We start from the raw sequence: 22,428 nt of genomic DNA on the forward strand, positions 1-22,428 counted from the left end.
ATGCTGGTTGCAACAAATTCAGTCAGTTTAGAAGAAAGTAAAAATGAAAATTGCCACTCACCCCTCTCTCCAAACTTTCTTGTATTACTACTAACAGTTTGATAAATATCCTTGCAGATATTTTTTCAGTGTCTTTTAGAGATTACAAATATATCTATATGATATTTAAATGCACACCTTGTTTATACTTTTAAATTTAACAGATAGAGCCTTCTTTCTCTTTGTTCATGTAGAGCCTATGTTTTTTATGCTTTAGTATAAATGTGACATTATTTAGCTATTCTGTTTTGCTGTATTCAGTTTTTTATTTTACAGTGCTGCATTGAATAGCTTTGTCCATTTCTTTTTGTCCACTCTGTGAGTATTTCCAAGGCGGCACTGCCCAGTAGCTTTCTGTGATGATGAAAATGGTCTGTGTGCACCCTCCCGTGTGGTCGTCACCAGCCTCAGGTAGCTGTGAGCACCTGAAATGTAACCGGGTCAATGGAAGAACTCAATTTTTAATTCTGTTTCATTTTGATTAGTTTAAATTTAAATAGGCACATGTGGCGAGTGGCAGTTGTCGGAAACAGTGCAGTTCTCGAGGATCGATCGAGACGTGAGACTGCTGAGTCACAGGGTGTGCTCAGTGAGGTCGTACAAAGTTGCCTTTCAGAAATTTTGTACCAATTTGTATTTGTGCCAATGGTGGATAAGAACACCCATTTCCCCACATTTTCAGTAACGTTGAATGTTATCAAACTTTAAAATTTTTATCGGTTTTAGAGATGAAGAGTGTTATCCTGTTTTAATTTGAATTTCCCTAATTGCCAGTGAAATGGAGCTGTTTTCATCTGTTTACTGATCGTTTATAATGATCTGATTTACTTGTTCAAAATCCTTGCTCAGTTCCCAAAAACAACTAGACATGGTTGGTTTTTTAAAAAAATTTCAGTGCTGCAAGGATTTCCCCACGAAAGATTATCGTTACTAGAACCCAAATTCTAACCACCACTTATGTCCAAAAATATCTGATACCAATCACTCTGATAAAATTTTCTTGTCTTTGTGGGTTGAACCACCATTACAGAGATAGTATAACAGGGAAGGAAAGCGGAGAGGCGGGTAAGCTCCAAATTTTTTGTCTTGTTGGTACCTGCATCTTGTTAGCTCTGTATCTACTGGAGGAACGTTATACACAACCTGAGTGTGGGTGGGATGCTGAGGTGCTGGCGGCGCTGCGCGTGGGGGTTCCTTATGGTGGGGAGGAGGGAGGAGGGATAAACCGCGTGAGCTGGGAGCTGACTGCTGGGTGTTAGGGGGGTGTTGCTGTGGGGCATTTTCTCTTCAGATTAGTGTTAAGGGGAGGGGCTAGAGATGTGGGCTGGAGGGTATAAGGAAATAAAGGAAACACTGATGGGATGTACCTCTCATTTATTTATCTAATGAAGTTAGTTGTATTTATGGGAAGGAGATGGCTCTAGGTTTGTTTCTCTCCTGGCTTGTGCTGTCCCTTTCAAATGATGTTAGTGCACAGTTAGCCCAATTTCGTGTGTTGATACAGCAGTGAGCATAGGTGCATAGTTTAAATTCAGCCTTGATTCAGTAGCTTTTTCGAATCATGGCTGGCTAGACTGTGTCCTAAGTACCCTCGTCATTGCAGGAAGGAAAGCACATTTCTTGAGCGTACGCGCTAGGTACTACTGTGCTGGTCCTCATCTAATGTAATGCTCACAGCAGTGACTGCAAACATCTCCGAGTCCAGGAGTCTGGGAAGGACAGCTGAGAGGTATCCTAGGATGGAGCAGTTCTTGTGCTTTCTCATCATGGAAATAGCGGTAGCTCCCTCCTCCCCAGAAAATGCAGGCAAGCGCCTCTCCTCTTCCCCTCCCCCAGCTTTTTCCTCCATATCTTTCCCCTTCCCCTTCGCACTTCTCCCCACTCTAGCCTCGTAACTCCTATGGCCTTTCATTTGATTTTATTTAATTTCCTAGATTGATTCGGGACACTGCTAGGATGCTCAGTCTTCCCTTTTGAGCCTTACTCTCAAGATAACAGATGACTTCATGACAGCCTAAGAGCTTTGCACCTGGGAGCAGAAAACTAACATTGTAGTATATTTGTGTTTAATGTCAGTGGATTCAGTGACTCCGCTAGGAGTTTGCCTTAAGGAAATCATCAGATGCACACAGATTTTTGTAGAAGTTTTCTCATAATACAGAAAAATTAATACCCATCTAAATGCAAAAAATAGGGGAATGGTTAAATGATGGTATATATAGTCATTAAGCAGGATATTAATCGGCCATTAAAAATCATGTTTTTGAAGAAGAATAACCATTGAGGATTGTTCGCAATAAGTAGAAAACAAACTAAAAAACTAATCTCAATTTTATTTTTTAAAAAAGTACATGTATATACTACAGAAAATGCTCCAAAATACTAGTATTCATTATCTTGGGAAGGTGGAGTCATAAGTAATTTTTTTAAATTTTACATTCTACTATATTTTCTGGTTTTCTAAAGTGAATTTCTTACTTCTGTCATTAGGGACAACTCTTCTAATTAGTAGTATTGTTTGAAAAAGGCAGCGTGCCCCCTGCAGCGGCACAGCACGCCGCACGTCTAATTGGAGGGCTTGGCTCGCAGGTGCTGTGCCCACTAATGGGGGTGGGGGGGAGCAGCGAGTCCCAAGTCACTGGCCAAGGCTAGGATACCAGTGGTTCTTACCTGCCGCCCTTAGAGAAGTTCCCCACGTAGCTTGTTCAGAGGACTGGTGTCGCCTGTGATAAGAAACTAATAGGCAGGTTTTTATTAAATTTTATAATAGATTAAAGTTAACACGTCATACTTTATTAATTACTGCAAGAGACATGGAGGACGTCACGATGTATTACTAATCCATCATTATACCCTGAGCACCACTGCCCAAGGGACAGAGGGGGGCAATAAATATCCCAGAGTTTCATTAAGTTACTAAATGTCTGTCCTTCAGAGCTCTGCCAACTTGGCAAAACCTCAGGTTCTAGAACCTTGGACAGCAGGAGCCGAAGCTATTTCTGGGCCACCCGACAGCGCGCGCGCGCACACACACACACACACACACGAGGTCGCTGTTTTCTGCACACGGAGGCTGGCCTTCCCTTTGAGACTAGAGCATGATTACACATGCTTTATTCCCTCTTTGATTAGTTCCCTCTGGTTGTTTCCCTTTAGAAACCTTTTTCTTTTGCCCTCCACTCAAATGTTGACATTCAGCTTCTAGTCTCAGCCTTCTCTAACTCTGCACCCTGTGATTTTTTTGTAAGGAGCTTTTTCAGATGACAGCTGCCGGTCCTTAGAGATCCTGATATGCCTCAGGGGCCTTCTCAGAATAAGGGTGGTCTGATAGCACCAGTCTTCCTCGCTCAGATTTTAAACGAATTGTCAATTAGGACCAGGTGTCAGTGGATAGAGGCCCGAAGCTTCATCTTTACCATTGAAGGCTCCTTACACTCGTGCTCAGGGTCAGTGACAGCACTGTGAGGCCAGGGCACCTCCCCGCCTGCCCAGTGTGGGTGCTGTGGAGGGAGGAGAGGGGACATTGTGTGCTCTGAGGTCAGTCTCCCCACCAGAGGAAGGCAGAGGGACTGACTTATCTGCCCATTTCCTTTCCCCCAAATGTACCAATCAGATGCACTCCTTTCCTCTGGTGGAGGGACTGAAAGGGACAGAGGCCCGAGTATGATGCTGGTACAACACCATCTATCTGCTCTACTACGTCTGGACCTTCTCTTCAGGGCGATCTTGGCCTTGGCGTGCTTCTCAGTCCTTCGCAGGTTCTGGTCTTTTCTACTCAGTGCCTAGCTTTTCGATTCTGAAACCAAATCTGGATCCTAGGTTCTTCGGTATTGATTTCTAACGCAAGCTTTTGTTTGGTAGGGTAACCTGGGTAAGGTTTTTGATTGAATGCTTTGATGAGGATTTTGAACTGGCCTGTGAATTTGGTGGGCTTCGTCTATGATTCCTTGCTTGGAGCGTTGTCTTGGGCCATGTTGGACTAGAGTCCTGAAGCTTTCAACCAGGAAACCAATAGGTGTGCTTTTAAGCCATAGCCGATCTCTGCCTCCTCCCAGAGATCTGGCTTGTCACCTAGGAAATGCATCCAAACCTTAAGGTAGGGGTAAGTGGCGGATGTGCTTCAACGTCTCTCCCTGGTGATGCTCACACACCCGTTCTGCTCAGCCTTCGGATACCACTACTGTTGTCCTCCTGGGGAGCCACCTCCAAAGCTCACTGACTACTCCCAGAGTGTATCCCTGTCTAAGAAGGTTCTCCTGACCTCCGAATCGCTGCTGCCAGCTGCCCGTCAGTACGGCAGGCCTCTTGGATATTCTGCAGGCACCTAACACCAGTGCTCTCAGTGTCTACTTTGCGCTTGGAGTCTCAGCCAGATGTCTGCCTCTCTTGTGAAAGCTTCCCCGACGATCTCCTGAAGCCACTTACCGGCCCTCCCCTCGGGCTGCTCCCACTTTGTGGAAACATCCTCATGTAGCAGCAGTCACATTGATTTCAGTTTGTTTATTCATCTCCCCTCCTGCCTATGAACTCCCAGAGGCCTATATTTTTGTCTTCCTGCCTCGTGGCCTTCCAATGATAGGCACCCAATGGAAGTGCGGAATGAATGAAAATGGGCCGGCCATCAGGCAGGATGGCACAGTTTGGCTTCCAGCTCACGGGGATTTCTGCGTACAGATAAAGATTCTCCTTTGGCAAGTACTGTAGTTCCCTATGGCCATCAAAGCAGCACAGATAATTCCTGGCATTTCTAGCAACCCTTTGAATTATGACATAATTAACGTTCTTTGAGGTGACTTCACTGCTGCAATTGAAAAGGGTTCTGGAAAGATGGCCATAATTGCAATTACACTTGACCCCACTGGGTGCCGCTGTTGTCACTGCCCGCAGGAGATGACGGTCCCGCTATTGGGTCTCTCCCTTCTGCCTTTGAGGTCAGCCTAGCCTGCCTTTTGTCCTCTTCACTCCCTTCCCCAACACCTACCTACCCATAGTTTGGAATCTCTACATTCAGGATTTGGGTTAACCTCTAAATACTATGCCTTGGGGAAAGGCAAGGAAATTCTCCATCTTACTCTGGCCCAAATCCCTTTTGTTCTGTTGGTTTTGTTCTAGCCAGTGGAAATGGGGAATCTTGTTGTGTCTGAAAGCCCTTACTTAAAATCATATTTAATTCCTCATGTTTCCTTTATAAAAACAGAATAAACCTCATCCTTTCTTCCTAGGCTTCCTTTCCAAGTTCTTACCCCCTAACAGTGTTCCTTCCTTCTCTGAGTCCCCCTCCCAGGCCTCCATACAGCTCAGTCCCCGTTTTTGTAGAGACCACAGTGTGGACACAGCCTGACAGCTGCTGAACAGGAAGGGCCTGAGATCAGGTCAGGACGCCTGGCGCCTGCTCTGCCCCCGTTGCCATCTGGCTGCCTAACTTGCCTTGTTCTGTGCCTTAGTTCCCCAGGGCCTGGCCAGCTCCAGGTGTGTCAAAAGATGGTAGGGATGATGGAGCGGAGGTGACTTTTTTTCTTGTTTCAGAATATACTTCAGGGTTGTTTATTGTCTTTTCAGTAATAAAGGATGATGTACTATAAAAATACTTAGTATTTTTAATATGGGCTGACAATGTAAGGACAAGGCTACATTTCTCCTTTATGAGAATTTAAATATATTCTGCAGGTCTCACCAACAACCTTTTTTTTTTTCCATCCCCACCAAACATGCAGAGAACCCATTCTCGTTTCTTTTTAGTCCCTTGCTCTTTTGTCTCATTCATCTAACTGGCTTATTTTGTTTCTGTTCTTCATCATCTAATTTAATGTTCTCCTTCAGGCTGTCCTCCTGAGGGGGGGGGGGGGACATCCATAAAAAGTGAGATCGTTGGTAACCATTCATCTACAAGGAAACAATACTTGTTTGTGGAGCGCTACTCTGGGCCAGGCCTGGAATGGTCCCTTCCGTACGCCATCCCCCAGAATCCCTTCCAGCCCCTGCTACGGTCTCACTGTCCTCCTCCAAGGAAACTGGAGCTAATAGGGTTAAGTGGCTGATCTGAGCCCAGTTCCACTAGACTCCAGGAATCACCCTGTGAGGAGCACTGGGCAAACCTGGTCTCCCTCAGAGGAGCAGAGATATCTCATTTTGAGGAAACACGGCTTCATCTCCTTGAAGCGCCCTTTCTCCTCCTGCTGCCTCGCTTTGTACATGAGTAAGTTCATTGATGCCACAGAGCTATACATGTCACCATTTGCTGAACGATGGAGTGGTTTTTAATTTTTATTCTACAGGGGAGCGTTTAAGATCTTGCTTCCTAGCGTAAGTTGTCAGTTTGGCTCAAACGCATTAAAAATTAAAAAAAATTTTTTTTTTTTACTCTACAGCTTATTCTGAGCAGACGGGAGTACTTATTTAAAGAATTGTCTTGTTGAAAATAAATATTTCTACATATTTGCTCTAAAGGTCAGCCCTTTCGGAAAGGTATAAAAGGAAGTAAAAGAACTTTGTCTCTGAGCTGAAGCGCCTTCTGACAGCCTGTGCTCCACGCAGACTTGGGCGCGGGGAGAGGAGTGGCCTGGGAAGCCAGCAGTCTCCGTCCGGAGCACTCCTTGTGGCTCCAGACAGCTCTTGTGCGTAGCAGGGTGACCTCTGGTGACAAAATCACAGGAAGATGCCAGGGACACAGGAGTTAACCGTGTCCAGGAGTGTTTGCATTTTTAGAGGATGAGGCTGATTAACTCAGAGGAGACTCCCAGGTGGCCTGGGCAGGGGCGCCCTCTACTAGCATCCCCTCCCCCTCGGAGCTGCCCCGTCCTCTGCCTGAAATCACCTACCTGCCTCTGGGGAGGGGAAGGCTGTGCATCTCTGCAGTGGACAAGGCTTCTCTACAGGTTGCTGCCACACGGTTGGGTGCTGAGTCATTCAAAGTCTGGTGTGGATGTGACCTTTGTCCCACTTTGCTTCCTGGGCCTCTGGCTCTGTTACCCGGCTGCTGGAGCTGTGCCAGGGCTGAGATAGCCACCATTCTCCCAGGACAGACTGCAAAAACTGGTACTCTGTCAGGCTGTTAGTTTTCTTATAAATAAGTGTAGGAGGAAACTGAACTTACTGAATCTATGGTTTTATGAAAAGCAAAATGAAGGGCCTAAAGTGCCATTTTAAATATTGGAAAGGGCAAATTTCTTTGTGAAGATGAGGAACTTTTTACACCTGGCCACTTTTCCTCCTCTCTTATTATCCTGGCTCCAGAAGGAACTGGAGCTTGTGATTCTTGCTATAGAGGCTGAAGGAGTTTCCATCTGAAGCTCTAAATTGGTGTGTTTTTGTTTTGTTTTTGGCTGCTTAAGCCAAGAAGAAAGGCTGTTCATTTTCCTCCTAGGTCTTTAGCCCTGAAGTCTGGCCAACTTCAGAGTGACATGGGAAAGGCTGGGCACAGCGGTGTGATACTGCCTTTCACAGCATTCCCACCCGGGGACCAACCCTCTCATCTGTTCATTACTGAAGGATCAGCGTGTGTATGTCAGCAGTGGGATTTCTGGATGCTGAGCTGTGCGTCATTCTTTTCTGATGTGTATCTGCTGCACAAACATGTTGTAGTAGTGAAATAAGGGGAAAAAACAGTATTTGAAAAATAGAAGTAACCAAATTATATAGCGCTTACATAATATTTGTAAAAACTCTCAACAAAAAACATTATATAGCTATTCAGAAAAAGACTTCAGAGACAAACTTTTGAGGGGCATTTTTTATTATAAATTTAATGTGGTTGATTAATGAAAAATCACAATGAAGTACCGAGAAAATGTCTGTCAATATAAAAATTTTAGCAGCATTTCCGTAGTTTCAGGCTCTAACATTAGTCATACTTCCTCCCGCAATCAACAAAAGAATCCAATGGGGCTACAGGAGAGCATCAAGATGCTCAGCTTAGTAAAGGCCTCAAGGAGTCCCTCAAATCCAGTGTGTTGTCTGGTATTTCAGCCTCCTCCCTCCCGAATTTCTAGAATGGCAAAGCACTTGCCTCCGTGTTTGAGACAAGAATTCCTTTCTTCCAGCTGCAGCGGAGAAGAGGAGTGGAAATACAAACTGGACTTGATATGTAGTGCTTGATTATGTGTCCTTAACGTCTACATTCTCTACACTGACGGCAGTGAAGGGCCACTGCAGGGCTGACCAATATCTGGAGGCAGTGGTGGGGGTGGATGGGGCAGGGGACCCGAGGTGGGGCGCGCACAAGATGGGGGGGGCTGGTGCCTCACCACACACTTCTCTGGGGCAGCTCAGAGCCTGGCCGTCTTGCTACCTCCCGGGTTAATGGTAGGATTCATGAGGAGGGGAGACAAACAATATGAAAATATAGTACTGGCAACCTATTCCCCTGCTTCTTTGGTACTTTCCAAAATTCTCTGATCAAAAAGTATAAGGGAAGCACGCCATTAAAAAATTACAGTTTTAAGTATTTACAGAAGCAATTATGATATATTACAGTATATGAACAAATTCTTCAGTGAAAGCACTTGTGAACCGTTCCAGTAATCTTCACTAGCACTCGGACACACGTACACCTTCCCAAATTCGTATCATCCATCCTGCATCTCACTTATCTTACAGTAAATTAAATGGGAAAAATATCATTTTCCAATTTACACTTTCCTTTTAAAAGGTTCTTAAAATTTGCCACTGAAATCATTATGTACAAAGATTTGTTGAATATTGAATTCTAGACAATTATCTCCACTCCCATTCTGAATATGTTTGAAATAATGCTACCTATTCTATGTATACAATATATCTTTAATATATAAGTAACTGCACCACGTTATATCACCAGGACACCAGCTGAATGCACAGTATTATGTACAGTAGTTAAGTCAGCTCTAGAGGATGAGCCTACCACCTAGGTGGACAGTGTGGCTCGGAGCCACCTGCACGGGCTTGGAGAAGCTGGTGGGAAGACAGCCCAGCATGAGCAGGACGAGTGCATGTGAGTGAAACGTGGCCCAGGCCTCCCGCACATCCCCGCACCAGACTACCCCTTGTTGACCGGTGGGAAGACGGCACGTCACACATAGGGAAGGATCCCATACATGAGGAGAGCCATGACAGCAGCACTGAACAGCCCAGCCACGGGCACAGTCACAAACCAGGCCACGAAGATGTTCCGGAAGAGGCGCCAGTCCACGGCCTTCCGGGAGCGGATCCAGCCCACAGCCACCACGGAGCCCACCTGCAGGAGCACAGACGTTTTAAAGTACAAAGAGGCCGCACATTGACAGGTGAGACACAAAATCCACATCCAACCAATGTAAACTGGCTAATCTCAAATATACTACATTATAAAATCACAGGTTCTTTCCGCTAAACTTACTAAAAGTTTTTAAAATAGTTTAAATTTTAGGTATAATTGTTGTAGGATTATTCTATTCAGTATACAGATCTGATGCACTTTTCCACCTATATTCTGCTCTATTTGAGTGGAACTTTAGCCAATTAATTGGTTGTCTGATCTCTCTGCACCTGATAAATTCTGAATGACCGTTTTAAATATTCCCCAGGTAGGATATTGCTTATTACTACAGTATGTGAAACTGCTTTCATTACATAATGAAATGGCAATAATGTATCCTTTTCTTAGAATATCAGCATCATAAAATGTTGGAGCTGGAGAAGACCTTTGAGAATCTGACCACGTGGCTGATTTTACAGCGGCCAGAGCAGAGCCCTGGAGCTCAGGATGCCGAGGAGAGCAGAGACGGTAAATCATGGCGGGCTGAGGACTAGAACTCAGGTCTCTTGACTACAAACTGGTTTTCTCCATCATCTCAAACTGCCTTGTACTTTAGCTAAATTAAAAAAATAAAATGGAGCATAAATGTTACTGGATCTAAATTGTCAATCATTTATCACAAATGACAGAGATACTTGAAAATCTGAATATTAACACTAATTCAAATATTTTTCTAAACACTTGCAGTTCATTTTATGGTCTGTTGAAAGTTTAAAAAGGAAAGACACTTTAAGTAACCTAGAAATCACAAGGAAGTACAGTGCCCATAACATCTCCCGCCTCATGCAGCCCCTGGGGACGCTCAGGGAGTTCCTCAGGGCGCCTGGGCCACTTCTGGCCCTTGAAGCGCTCCGTAAAATTGGCATTGTCTCTCCTGACCCTCAAATACTTTAGAATCAGCAATAGCCAGTGAGGTTCAAATAGCAACCAGGGTGTAACCACAGGAAAAATACAATCCAACACTTGCAATCGCTTATGGAAGCAAACGGGAACACCAAGAACAGCACATTTAAAGGCGGTGAATCTGACATTTTGTCAATCCATGCCATCAAGTCCCCAAACACGGCTTCTGAGATTAAATTCTTCCTGTTACTCATTGTTCCCAGAACATGCCCCCTTCAGTTGTGCGGGATTATTTTACGGAGAGGACGCTCAAGTTTCAATTTTATCTACGCGCTCTTCCCTTCTTTGAACACTGTCTAAAAAGCACAAAGGTTATATAATATTATAGCAAGTATATGTGGTAGGGACGGTCAATCACCCAGAACCCAACGACTGTCATATTTATATATTCCTGTCTAGTATTTTTACAAATATACCTTTGTTTGTAAATAGGGTACACTATTATTTCCTTTGTTAAAAAAACATTATAGGCATCTTTCCATAGTGCTAGCTCACCGCCTTTCTGATTATCAGGTAAAATAGTCCATCCTTTAGGTGGATGGATGTACCTTATTTAACCATTTTCAATTTGCTTCCAATTTTTCCCTATTAGAAACACTTCCATGATTAACATATTCATTCATATAGCTTCTATTTAGGATTTAAAAATAATATTCCCTGAAGTGGATTATAAATTAGAGATGGCACTTAAAAAAACAGCTTGAAATAATCTGGAACTGACAGAAAAGTTGTAAGAACTCCATATACCCTTGACCCAAATTCACCGATATTTAACATTTTGCCACAATCTATGAAGAAACATTTTTATGTGATTAAAATATCCTGCTCCTCAGCAACCCTCTCCCCCTCTTGTCTGTTAAAGATTTAGCAATCCAATTTTTACTGCAACAGTTGCAAAATGGTGATTTACCAGCTCCTTCCCAGGCCTCAGGTGGAATGTTCCTTTTTGCTTTTTCAGGTAAAAAGAATTGTTTTTCCCAACTTTTGCCCACCTTCTCATGGGGGTGGTTCTAAGCAAGAAACCTGACAAGTCGGTGTGAGAGGAAGCAGAGAGCTGGAAAAATCAAATACAGGGTCTAATTCCTGAAAATCTGATGGGATTATGATTGTAAGTGAACATTAACGCCATTTGAATTGTCCACATTCGTGGCTTTGCTCACATAGGGCCTCCTTCACGCCATCCCCATCTCTCATATTTCACCCCAAATTTGCCACTTGGGACTGTTGTGTGCAGAGGAAACAGTGGGGTAAGAGAATCGTGTTACGGGGTGATGGCAACTGTGAACTCTCCTTAGCACTCCTATTATCGGACTTTGATGAGCGTTACTCGCTCTCTGTCCATGGCAAGTTCTTGAGAGACAGGATTCTGTCCTTGAACTACTGCAATGACCAGCTCTGGGCTTTGTCCAGAAGTCCGTGATCAATGATACTGGACAAACTGACTGGAATCCAAGTTGAGCTCTGTCTCAAGTCTGTTTGACACATGACACCCTCTGGGGTCCTATGTTAAGGAGACTGGTTGTAAGTGCCAGCAAGCTCTCCTGATACTAATCAACAGCTCTAAGGAAGCAAAGCCTATCATTAATATAATCTGTAGAGATTTTCGGGCAATGATAACATATACGTATATTCACTAAGGTCCTGTACAAACTGCATATAAACTCCTTAGTAGCACCTCCTTATTACAGTACAAATCTAAGGATTGGGGAAATGACATTTAAAGATAAAAATATAAGTGGAGTTTTATAGGCATTTTATACTTTTCATCTATTTCTACAAGTTGGATTACAGAGTTTAGTGCTATTAGCAAAATTAGTATTCTCAGTTATAACACTTCACACATCGATGTTAGATTGCTAATGTAGTTTAACAGTAACAACCCAGAAAAAACAAACTTGTGTTGTTTTTTCCAGAGATCTCTTTCAACTGGTGTGAAAGAGTTCTAGGCTTGCTCACATGAAGGGTTAATCATTAAAAAGACAGGGTAACATTTATTTCAAAGCAGCCCCAAAGACTAGTTACCACCACAGAAGAGTTCAAAGCCTACTTCTCTGGGAAGAAATATATTTACTAACATGCGTTTCCTCTAGGCAGTGAGTTCAAGTTGAGGTGGAGAGAGGGGGTAGATTCCTTATAGTATTGTACTGTTTGAAATGTTTCAGAGAAAATGTGCTTCTTTTGTCATTTTTAAGTAAATGAAATTAGAAAAATAACAGTAAATGAACGGTAGGGGCGGTTGGAGCACACTGCACCTTTGCTGCCTTCCTTCTTTGTACTTGAAAGGTGAGTGGCCGGAGTGCTGGGGGGCCAGGCTCTGGGCCATGATGGCATTTGGTTTGCTAGTTGTGTGATCTTGGCCAAGTTACCCAACATATCTATGCTTGTTTCCTCACTGGTAAAACGGGGGTGACATTAGCACCCACCTCAAAAAGTTCTCGGGAGGATTCAACAAGTTAATATTCACAGTGCACTTCAAACAGTGCCCAGCAGAGAGCACTTGCCCTACATACCTTAGCTGTGCTCGGTTACCATGACCATGGTTATTATGACCACAACTAGGAAGCACCGAGCATGAGGTGATGGTCTGAATCCTGGTGCTATCACGTGATAAATGTATGATCTGGGGACAGTGACCTAACTCTGGAAGCCTCAGTTTTCTCATCTGTAAATTGGGAAGACCAGTACAAATATTATAGGGTCGCTGTGGGAATTAAATGATGTATGGTGTATGCATAAAGCCCTAAACGCAGTGCCTGGCAATCTGTATACACTCAGTAAGTGGAAGTGAATTTTCACAATGAAATTTTTATAGTGGAAATTGAAGTTTTTCTATATTCTGTAGCAAAAAAGAAAGAAGAAAACAAAACAACCTCTTTCCAGTGATGTTGATTCCCCATGCTGTAGAGCTCCTGCTTTGTCAGCTGGCCCATTGAAAATACTTCCCTAAACGCTGCCTGGCCTTAATATTTGAAGCACTAAGCCATTCACACTTAGTGATGTCTGTTTATAAACACATTGGCTGGAGTTTTAACATTGTGTGTGTAAATGTAGGAGGTTGTCTGTCTTGGTCGCTGTGGTACCCCTGGCCTGGGACACTACCTCACACACAGCAGGGACAAATGAGTTTTTCTTGAATTATAGGAACAAATAAACCTAGGAAAAATCTGGAGGTGCCTTTTGCTTTGTTGAAGTTAGTGAATATTTCTGTCTACTTAAGGTGTTCTGGAATGCTCTCCTGACACCAGGCCGACCTGGGTTCTAGTTCTGGCTCCACCCTGAGTGACCTCAGATAACCCCTTGAAACTCGGGGGGCCTGTCCCCTCTCATTAATCTTTAAGGTTCCTTACAGCTCCAACATTTCACCACTTCAACAAGGAATTTCCTCTTGCACAGCCCTGAGTTTCAGAGCACTTGACAGTGAGCAATATGAGGCGTTTCCCCCTCACTTTGAATTTACTGTAAGGCAATACTGTCACTTTGACCATCATATAAGGAAAAAGAACTGAAACAACTGTGTCTTACAATTCCATTGAGATGATTTCTGCTTATCTCTAGTTCCACTGTCAACTCCCAGTCCCCTGCAATGGGTTGGAACTGAGTGGCAAGCCCCCATTTGAGCCTACGAATATGGTTAGCGCACACATGACTTCAATGCAAAATCCACTGTGGAAACAATGAGAGAGAAACAGGACAAATGGAAAGTATGAGCACACATCAAAGGAGGGAAAGCTCTTGCCAGGCATGCATTGAAAAAGCAGTCTGTGTGACAGAAGGTGTCACACTGCTGAGCTGGAAAGGTGGAGAGGGTCAGCCTGAGAAAAGCAAACGCCCACATCCAGCAATGTTCGAGCAGACCCAGCAAACCCTGAAATGACTTTTTTCACAAACAACCACAGACAAAGCACTACCAGCTTTTCTCAGATTCCCTTGGTGACTCTGGGCTGGTCCTAGCAGCCTGATGAAAGGACGGCGCTGGCAGGGGCCTACCTTGCAGTGTGTGGTGCTGACAGGAAGTCCCACGTTGGAGGCGATCACCACTGTGAATGCTGAGGCCAGTTCAATAGTGAAGCCGCTGTGGAGGGAGCAGAAGGGACACATCACAGGCGCTCTTTGTGTCAGTCTCACTGACACCCCAGGGGTGCCAAAGTCTCACTAGAACATTCTTTGAATCGACTGTTGACTGCTGACTGGGCCCGATGACATTAACAGAATAAGAAACTGCTGTATAATGGCAACAATTCACACTAACGCTTTGCGTTATACTGTTTACAACCCTAAATAGCCTTGTTTTTCTGATAGCTTTCAAAAACCACACACTGTAGTAACTGGGTCAGAAATGCCTGCTGTGTAAAAAATGGTAACTAAGTCATTTCTAAAGTGGCGAAGGAAAAACCATACTCTCATTTTAAAATGTATGCTTATTACAAAACAGTTAATTCTTTTCTCAGATTCTAATTTTTCTTCAAATTGATCTTGTAAAAGAATTATTACAATTAATTTCAAGAGGGGAAAGATTTCTTACAATAGGTAGTTCCAAGTTCTCTTATAAGTTTGTTATTTAACTCCTGATCCAGCTGAAAGATACACAATATAAGGACCACGGAGAAAACCATGTGGGAGAGTCTCCAAACCCCATCTTGGATGGCACAGGCACCCTCCCGGCTGCACAAAGTAACCTCAGAAGGGTGGCAGGTGACAGCTTCTTCCTTCCAGCAGGTGGAGCTGATGTGGCAGAGAATTTTCGGGAAAGACAGGCCCTGGGCCAGGGGTATAGTTTGCATCTCACTCCCCACTTGCTCTCCGGAGCTCACACTGGGAAAGCCCACGAGTGGGAGTGGAAGGGACTGCAGGGTGGGTGCCTTTTCTGTTCCCTCTTGCTCTGCTTCAGCTTCTCCTTCCTTCTCTCCCCACCTCTCTCCCTCATCTCAGTGCCACTGTGGATGGGGGCTGAGGAGCTTGAGGGAGGGGACAATAGGTGGCCAGAAAAGGTGGCTTGTGCGTGCCCTCTGCCCCCTCTTCACTGTGACCTCCAGATGCAGAGTGACCATGTTCAGGGGGTGCGGGCATGAGAGCAGGATGAGAGGATTTTGGACATATCACAGGCCCCGAGGACCAGCCCTGCCATCCAGCCTGCACCTCTGTCTTACCTGGAAGGCGTGATGGGAGTGAGGTCTTTCCCCATGGTCTGGATCACTCTTCTCCCCCAAACCCAGAGCCCTGTACAAATTCCAACTCCTCCATAAAACAGCAGCCAGACGGGAGTAGCTGCTTCTTGCAGGACTGCACCTTGTTCGTAAATCAGCCACAAAGCTACCAGGGGACCAATGGCATTACTGGGCAAAGAAAAAAAGTAGATGAATTGTACAAACATTGTACATACAAACGGCGCCGTATACAATGCAGTGATTTCTCAGTCTTGAGAATAGCTGATCTTCCTGTATTTGTGGCTTGCTTATATAACCCACTGGTGATACAAATGGTTTATTAATTATTTTGTTGTGGTAAAAAAAAAATCACAGAAAATTTACCATCTTAGCCAGTATTGTTAAATATGTTCGCATTGTTGTGAAACAGATCTCCAGAACTTTTTCATCCTGCAAATCTGAAACTCTAGCCATTAAACAATAATTCCCTTTGCCCTCTGCCCCCAGGCCCTGGTAACTACTATTTGACTTTCTGTTTCTATGAATCTGACTACTTTAGGTACCTCGTTTAAGTGGAATTATACAGCTTTTGTCTTTTGACATTGGCTTATTTCATGTAGCATAATGTCCTCAAGATTCATCCGTGTTGTAACCTGTGTCAGAATTTCCTTCCTTTTTAAGGCTGAATAATCCATCGTATACATATACCACGTTTTCTTTACCCATTCAGCACCCATTGATGGGCATTTGAGTTGCTTCCACCTTTTGGCTATTGAGAATAATGCTGCTATGAACATGGGTGTGCAAATATTTCTTCGAGACCCTGCTGTCAATTATTTTGGGTAAATAACCAGAAGTAGGATTGCTGGATCATAAGGCAGTTCTAATTTTAAATTTCTGAGGAATCTCCAGGCTGTTTTCCATAGTGGCTGTGCCATTTTACATTCCACTAACAGTGCACAAGAGTTCCAATTTCTCCACATCCTCACCAACACTTATTTTCTGTTCTTTTTAATAGAAGCCATCTTAACAGGCATGTGATTTATTAATTTTTTAGAAGTACTGAAAAAAAATCACAAGAAGTGGACAGAAAAAACAATTTCTTTTTTCTCTTCTTCTTTCCATTACTAGTATTAGCCATGTCAGGCCCACACTGTGGGATCACAAACAGTGCTAATCATTAGTTCTCACACCCACCCTGCAAATTAGGTATTGTCACTCCCACTTTACTGACAAGCAAACTGACACCAAGGTCATGTCACTAGCAGGAGGCAGGATAGGGACATGAGCTCATGTTCTTCCCCCTAAACCTGCCATCATCACTCAGGCCCTTGGCAGCCACACCCTGACATTTTCAGGGGGTGCCACAACAGCTTTTTGTTTTTTTGTTTTTTTCAAATTTTAAATCAAGACTTTATCCCTTTAGAACAATTTGAGGTTGACAGAAAAACTGAGGGGAAGGTACAGCGATTTCCCGTAAAATCCCTGCCCCAACACGTGCACAACTTCCCTGCTTATCAATATCCCCAAGAGGGGAAGAACTGATACCTCTTTTTTTTTTTTTTTTCAATTTTGATTGGGGAACAGTGTGTTTCTCCAGGGCCCATCAGCTCCAAGTCATTGTCCTTCAATCTAGTTTTGGAAGGCGCAGCTCACTGGCCCATGTGGGAATTGAACCATCAACACTGTTGTTCAGAGCTCGCGCTCTAACCAAATGAGCCTCCGGCCACCCAAACACTGATATCTTGACAATATTGAGTCTTCCTATCCTTGAACATGGAAAATCTCTCCATTTACTTAGTTCTTTGATTTCATTCATCAGTTTTATAGTTTTCCACATACAGATCTTCACATATTTTGTTAGATTTATACCTAAGTATTTCAATTTTAGGAGTATTAATGTAAATAGTATTGTGCTTTAAATTTCAACTTCCGCCTGTTTATTGCTGGTATGTAGGAAAGCGACTGACTTCTGTATATCAACTTTATATCCTGCAACTTTGCTGTAAGTGTTTACTAGTTCCAGGAGTTTTTTATTGATTCCTTCATATTTTCTACGTAGATGATCATGTCATCTGAGGACAAAGTTTTATTTCTTCCTTCCCAATCAGTATACCTTTTATTTCCTTTTCTTGTCCTGCTGTGTTAGCTAGAATGTCAGGACAGCATTGAAAAGGAGTGGTGAGAGGGGACAACATTGCCTTGCTCCTGGTCTTAGTGAGGAAGCTTTGAGTTTCTCACCATTAAGTATGAGGTTAGCCGCAGGCTTTTTGTAGAGGAAGTTCCCCACTATTCCCAGTTTATTGAGTTGTTTTTTTTTAATCATAAATAGGTGGTAGATTTTGTTAAATGCTTTTTCTGCATCTATTGATATGATCATGTGATGTTTTTTATTTTACCTACTGGTGTGTGATGGATTATATTAATTGATTTCTGAATGTTGAACCAGCCTTACATACCTGTGATAAATCTCACTTGGTCATGGTGTGTAATTCTTTTTATACATTGTTGGATTCCATTTGCTAATATTTTGTTAAGGATTTTTACATCTATGTTCATGAGAGATATTGGCCTGTAGTTTTATTTTCTTGTAATGTCTTTGTCTGGTTTTGGTAATAGGATAATTAATGCTGGCCTTATGGAATTAGTTAGGAAGCATTCCCTCTGCTTCTATCCTCTAAAAGAGGCTGCAGAGTATTGGTATAATGTCTTCCTTAAATGTTGGTAGAATTCACCAGTGAACCCATCTGGGCCTGGTGCTTTCTGTTTTGGAAGGTTATTAATTATTGATTGAATTTCTTTAACAGATATAGACCTATCTATTCAGATAGTATATTTATTCTTGTGTGAGTTTTGGTAGATTGTATCATTCAAGGAATTGGTCCAATTTCATCTAGGTGATCAAATTTGTGGGCATAGAGTTGTTCATAGTAATCCTTTATCTTTTTAATGGCCATAGGATTACAGTGATGTCTCTTCTTTCATTTCTTGTGTTAGTAGTTTGTGTCCTTTCTCTTTTTCTTACTTAGCCTGGCTAGAAGCTTATCAACTTTATTGATCTTTCAAAGAACAATCTTTTATTTTCATTGATTTTCTCTATTGATTTCCTGATTTCAATTTCATTGATTTCTGCTCTAATTCTTATTATTTATTTTCTTCTGCTTATTTTGGATTTAGTTTGCTTCTCTTTTTCTATTTTCCTAGGATGACTATTTAGATTATTGTTTTTTTTGTTCTTTTCTCATATCTGTATTCAATGCTATACATTTCCCTCTATGTACTGTTGTTGCTGCATCCCCAAATACTGATGAGTGTTTTCATTTTCATCTGCTTTAAAATATTTTAAAATTTTTCTTGATATTTCATCTTTGATTCATGTGTTATTTATAAGTGTGTTGTATAATCTCCAGGTATTTTGGGATTTCCAGATCATCTTTCTGTTATTGATTTAGTTTAATTTCACTGTGGTCTGAGAGCAGTCATTGTACTAGTTCTAGTCTTTTAAATGTGCTCAGGTATGTTTTACAGTCCAGAATGTAGCCTATTTTGCTTAATGTTCCATATGAGCTTGAGAAGAATATGAATCCTCTTGTTGTTGCAGAAAGCTATAGAAGTAAATGATATCCAGTTGACTGATGGTGTTGTCAAGTTCAACTAAGTCCTTACTGATTTTCTGTCTGCTGGATCGTCCATGTCTGCTCTGTAGGAAATTAATATAGCTACTCCTGCTTTCTTTTGATTAGTGTTAGCATGGTATTAGGTTGGTACAAAAGTAACTGTGGTTTAAAAGGTTAAAAATAATTGCATAAACTGCAATTACTTTTGCACCTACCTATTTTTCTCCTTGTGTTTATTTTTAACCTGTATGTATCTTCATATTTAAAGTTGGTTTCTTATAGACAACATATAGTTGGGTCTTGTTTTTTGATCCATTCTGACAATCTCTGTCCATTACTAGTATATTTAAACCACTAACATTCAAAGTGATTACTGATATAGTTGGATTAATATCTATCATATTTGTTATTCTTCTATTTGTTGCCCTTGTTCTTTGTTTCTATTTCATCTTCCACTTTCTTTTTTTTTTTACCCTTTATTGTTTAACTGAACATTTTATATGATTCCATTTTCTCTCCTTTTTCAGCATATCAATTACACTACTTTTTAAAAACTGTTTCTACCACTGGGTCCCCTTGGAGTCTTCAACTCTCAGACTTGTCTCCACTGAGCCTCTAAGAATTCATTATTACAGTTCAGATTTCCTACCGGGCACTGGACCCCACAGCAGTTTCCTCTCGTGAGCCTCTGGACACCCTGTCTCTCCAATCTGGGGAGCAGTGGTTTGTCCTGTGTCCTCCTCTCTCTGCTTGATCCAAGAAGAATTGTTGATTTATCAGTCGGTTCAGTTTTTCCCTTGTTTTTAGGATGAAGTCACAACTTCCAAGCTCTTACATGCAGAATCACACACAGGCTTTTAACGATTTCTGTAGCTCATCTCCTCCTCACAGCTCGGTCTACACTCTGTGTAGACAGAGTGTGGGTTCAGTATCACAAAGAACTGCCTCACAGGTCTGCTTCTCTCTCGCTGTGTTATTTTGGGGATAAAATGTCACATATCTGAACTTCCGGTTTCATATCTTTGACAGATACTACTTATGACCTCAAAGGGCTGTTTTGAGAAGGATTAGAAAAAGTTACCAATGGTTCAGCCTGGTACAAACGTAACAACCTTTTGTTGCCCCTCTTCACTGTCACATTATTATTTCTAGAACCTTGCTTTTCTCAGACCATATCCCTACTCAAAAGCCTCAAAACTGCAAGCAATTGCTCTAAACTCTGGTTACCTGTACTGTTACGGCTTATTCTTCCTTTGGCCTTGAAATACTGTTTTGGGGTGGTTTGTTGCTTTTCCATCTATATGTATTTCTTATCTCCCTGGATGGAATTTAAATTCCTAAAAGACCCAATTAGTAACACTTTGCAAGTACCAGGCCTTCAACAAAGAATTCTTGACAAGGAGGAAGAGGAAGGGGGGTGGGTCTGGGGGAAGGAGGGCAGTCAAAAACTTAAGACAGGACAGAACATCATTCCTTAAACAAAATAACATGGCAGCACCTATATAACCCTGAGCAGGACCAAAGATGTTCAGGCCTCTGGTCTGGCGGAAAGACTTCTTTTAAAAAGAACAGGGATGTAGTTGCACATGGGTAGACACTGTATGGAAACTCACAGCTGTAAAATGGACAGTCATATACCTGGGCAATACAAAATGCAACAATAGCAAATTTTCCTGATTTGGACAGAAACGTTAGCCCCGCATGATCATTATAATAATAGTAATAGTGAAAATGTATAGATACTGATTATGAGAGGAGCACTGCCCTAACACCTTATATAAAGCATTTCACTTATTCCTCATGGAATCCCCACGAGGTTGGTTCTAGTTTTATCCCCATTTTACAGATTGGGACACTGAGGCTTTGGGAAAATCATCACTTACTAGCAGCTAGTGAGACGAGAATAGAGACTCTCTACATATTTTCTACATATTCCAGGCCTGCATGATCTGTTGACCTTATAGTCTACACTCTCCCTCTGTGGCCTCCTTGCTCTACATAAGAATACACCAGGCATAGTCCTGCCTCAGGCCTTTGCACCTGCTGTTCCCTCTTCTGGGAATGCTCCTCCCACAGATGCCACGTGACTGGCTCTCTTCACCCCTTCGGATCTCACTCAGCGAGCCCTTAGTGGAGCAGCCTAACCAACACGGGGGTCCCCCGGATGCTCCCTTCACCCTTTCCACTGTACTTTTCCCTTTGACATTTATCACTGTCTAGCCCATTATTTGTTTACTGTCTGCGCCCCACCCCCACCTTACTGGCAAGGATTTTTGTCCGTGTTGTTCGCTACTGTATCCCAGCTCCCAGAACGGCAGGCCCTCAATACATACTTGTTGAATGAATGAATGTACTTACCTTACGTCGTTGCCACCGTGAGCAAAGGATCCAAAACAGGCAGTAAGGACTTGCAGGAAATGGAACAGGAGGTGGACCTCGGAAGTGTCCTTCTCCTCCTTTTCTTCTTCCGCAGGGTCCTCTCGAGGCTGGGCGGGATCTGGCAGCTCAGATGCCAGCTTCATTTCCACACCTCCCTCCTCTGCCTCTATCTCAGCTTCTGCTACCGCATTGCAGTAGCTCGAGTAGCTGTCATAGCGAAGTCTCTTTTTAGAATAGGACACGGTGTCACCCACCAGCTTTTCACTATCCTCGGGTGCACATGATGAGTCAGCAGTTTTAAAAGTCGAGTGGACTGGCATTCCACAAATGGCCGCGGTATAGCAAGTGTAACTGTTGTTTCTTCGCAGGAACCGGTAGTTGTTCTCCTGCGCAGGCTTCTCCTCGGGGCCCCTGTCTGTGTGAATTTTGTGCAGCAAGTCTTTGTAGAGCCCCGAGTCTTTGTGTACAGTGTGATAGACGTGCCCGTCACTCCTCGTGTGGCCATCAAAGCCAAAGGTGCCGTTGGAGATGGGCGACTTCGTCGTCATGGAGAGTGCCCTTCCTGAAAAGGGTTTAGAAAACTCTTATTTTCTAGCTTTTCAAATACAAATCAGGTCTGGAAGGAAATATACTCTCCACGGGTTCATGATGGTGATCTCTAGAAGGTTGGATTAAGGGTGATTTAAATTTTTTTCCACAGGCCTTATTTTCTGAATTAACTGTAAAGGACATGTAGTATGCTAAAATGAAAAAGGAAACTTGGACACATACTACAAAAGGGTAAAACTGGTAACATTGTGTTTTTAAAATGCTGTTATTTAATTTCTCCTAAAAAGTGTCTTCCAGAGATTACTACAGCAGTCTTTCCTGTTTCTAGTAAACAGTAAAGGGAGAATCCTTGTAAAGAACTTATTTTAGAAAAACTTCATACACAAGGGGCAAAACCCAGCTCACTATGAGACAGATATTCTAGGTGCTCCTTAAAAGGCCAGTCAGGACTGTCAAAGGCAGTAGCTGTCAGATTAGTGGGGCAAAAGTATTGTGCTTTCTTTGGGCCAAATCTGAGACCGCACCT

The 22,428-nt window shown here is 42.8% G+C and overlaps 1 protein-coding gene across 7 annotated transcripts in view; it reads right to left on the reverse strand.

Annotated features, from left to right (window-relative positions):
- Window positions 1–7,750: 7,750 nt before the first annotated feature.
- The window catches only part of SLC20A2 (solute carrier family 20 member 2), a 92,191-nt gene continuing 77,513 nt past the window's right edge, over window positions 7,751–22,428 (reverse strand). For 6 of the 7 annotated variants that reach the window (XM_074329594.2, XM_074329593.2, XM_019742052.3 and 3 more), the window contains 4 exons: window positions 21,333–21,915; window positions 15,361–15,546; window positions 14,201–14,285; window positions 7,751–9,250 (listed from right to left, as the gene is read on the reverse strand). In XM_074329594.2, the coding sequence (XP_074185695.2) occupies window positions 9,086–9,250; window positions 14,201–14,285; window positions 15,361–15,546; window positions 21,333–21,915 (1,019 nt within the window). In that variant the 3' untranslated portion in view covers window positions 7,751–9,085. The other variant, XM_088793591.1, reaches the window with a different exon arrangement.

This window comes from Rhinolophus sinicus, chromosome 16 (assembly GCF_057876585.1).
Source record: "Rhinolophus sinicus isolate RSI-liver-muscle chromosome 16, RSI-T2T, whole genome shotgun sequence".
Classification (NCBI taxonomy): domain Eukaryota; kingdom Metazoa; phylum Chordata; class Mammalia; order Chiroptera; family Rhinolophidae; genus Rhinolophus; species Rhinolophus sinicus.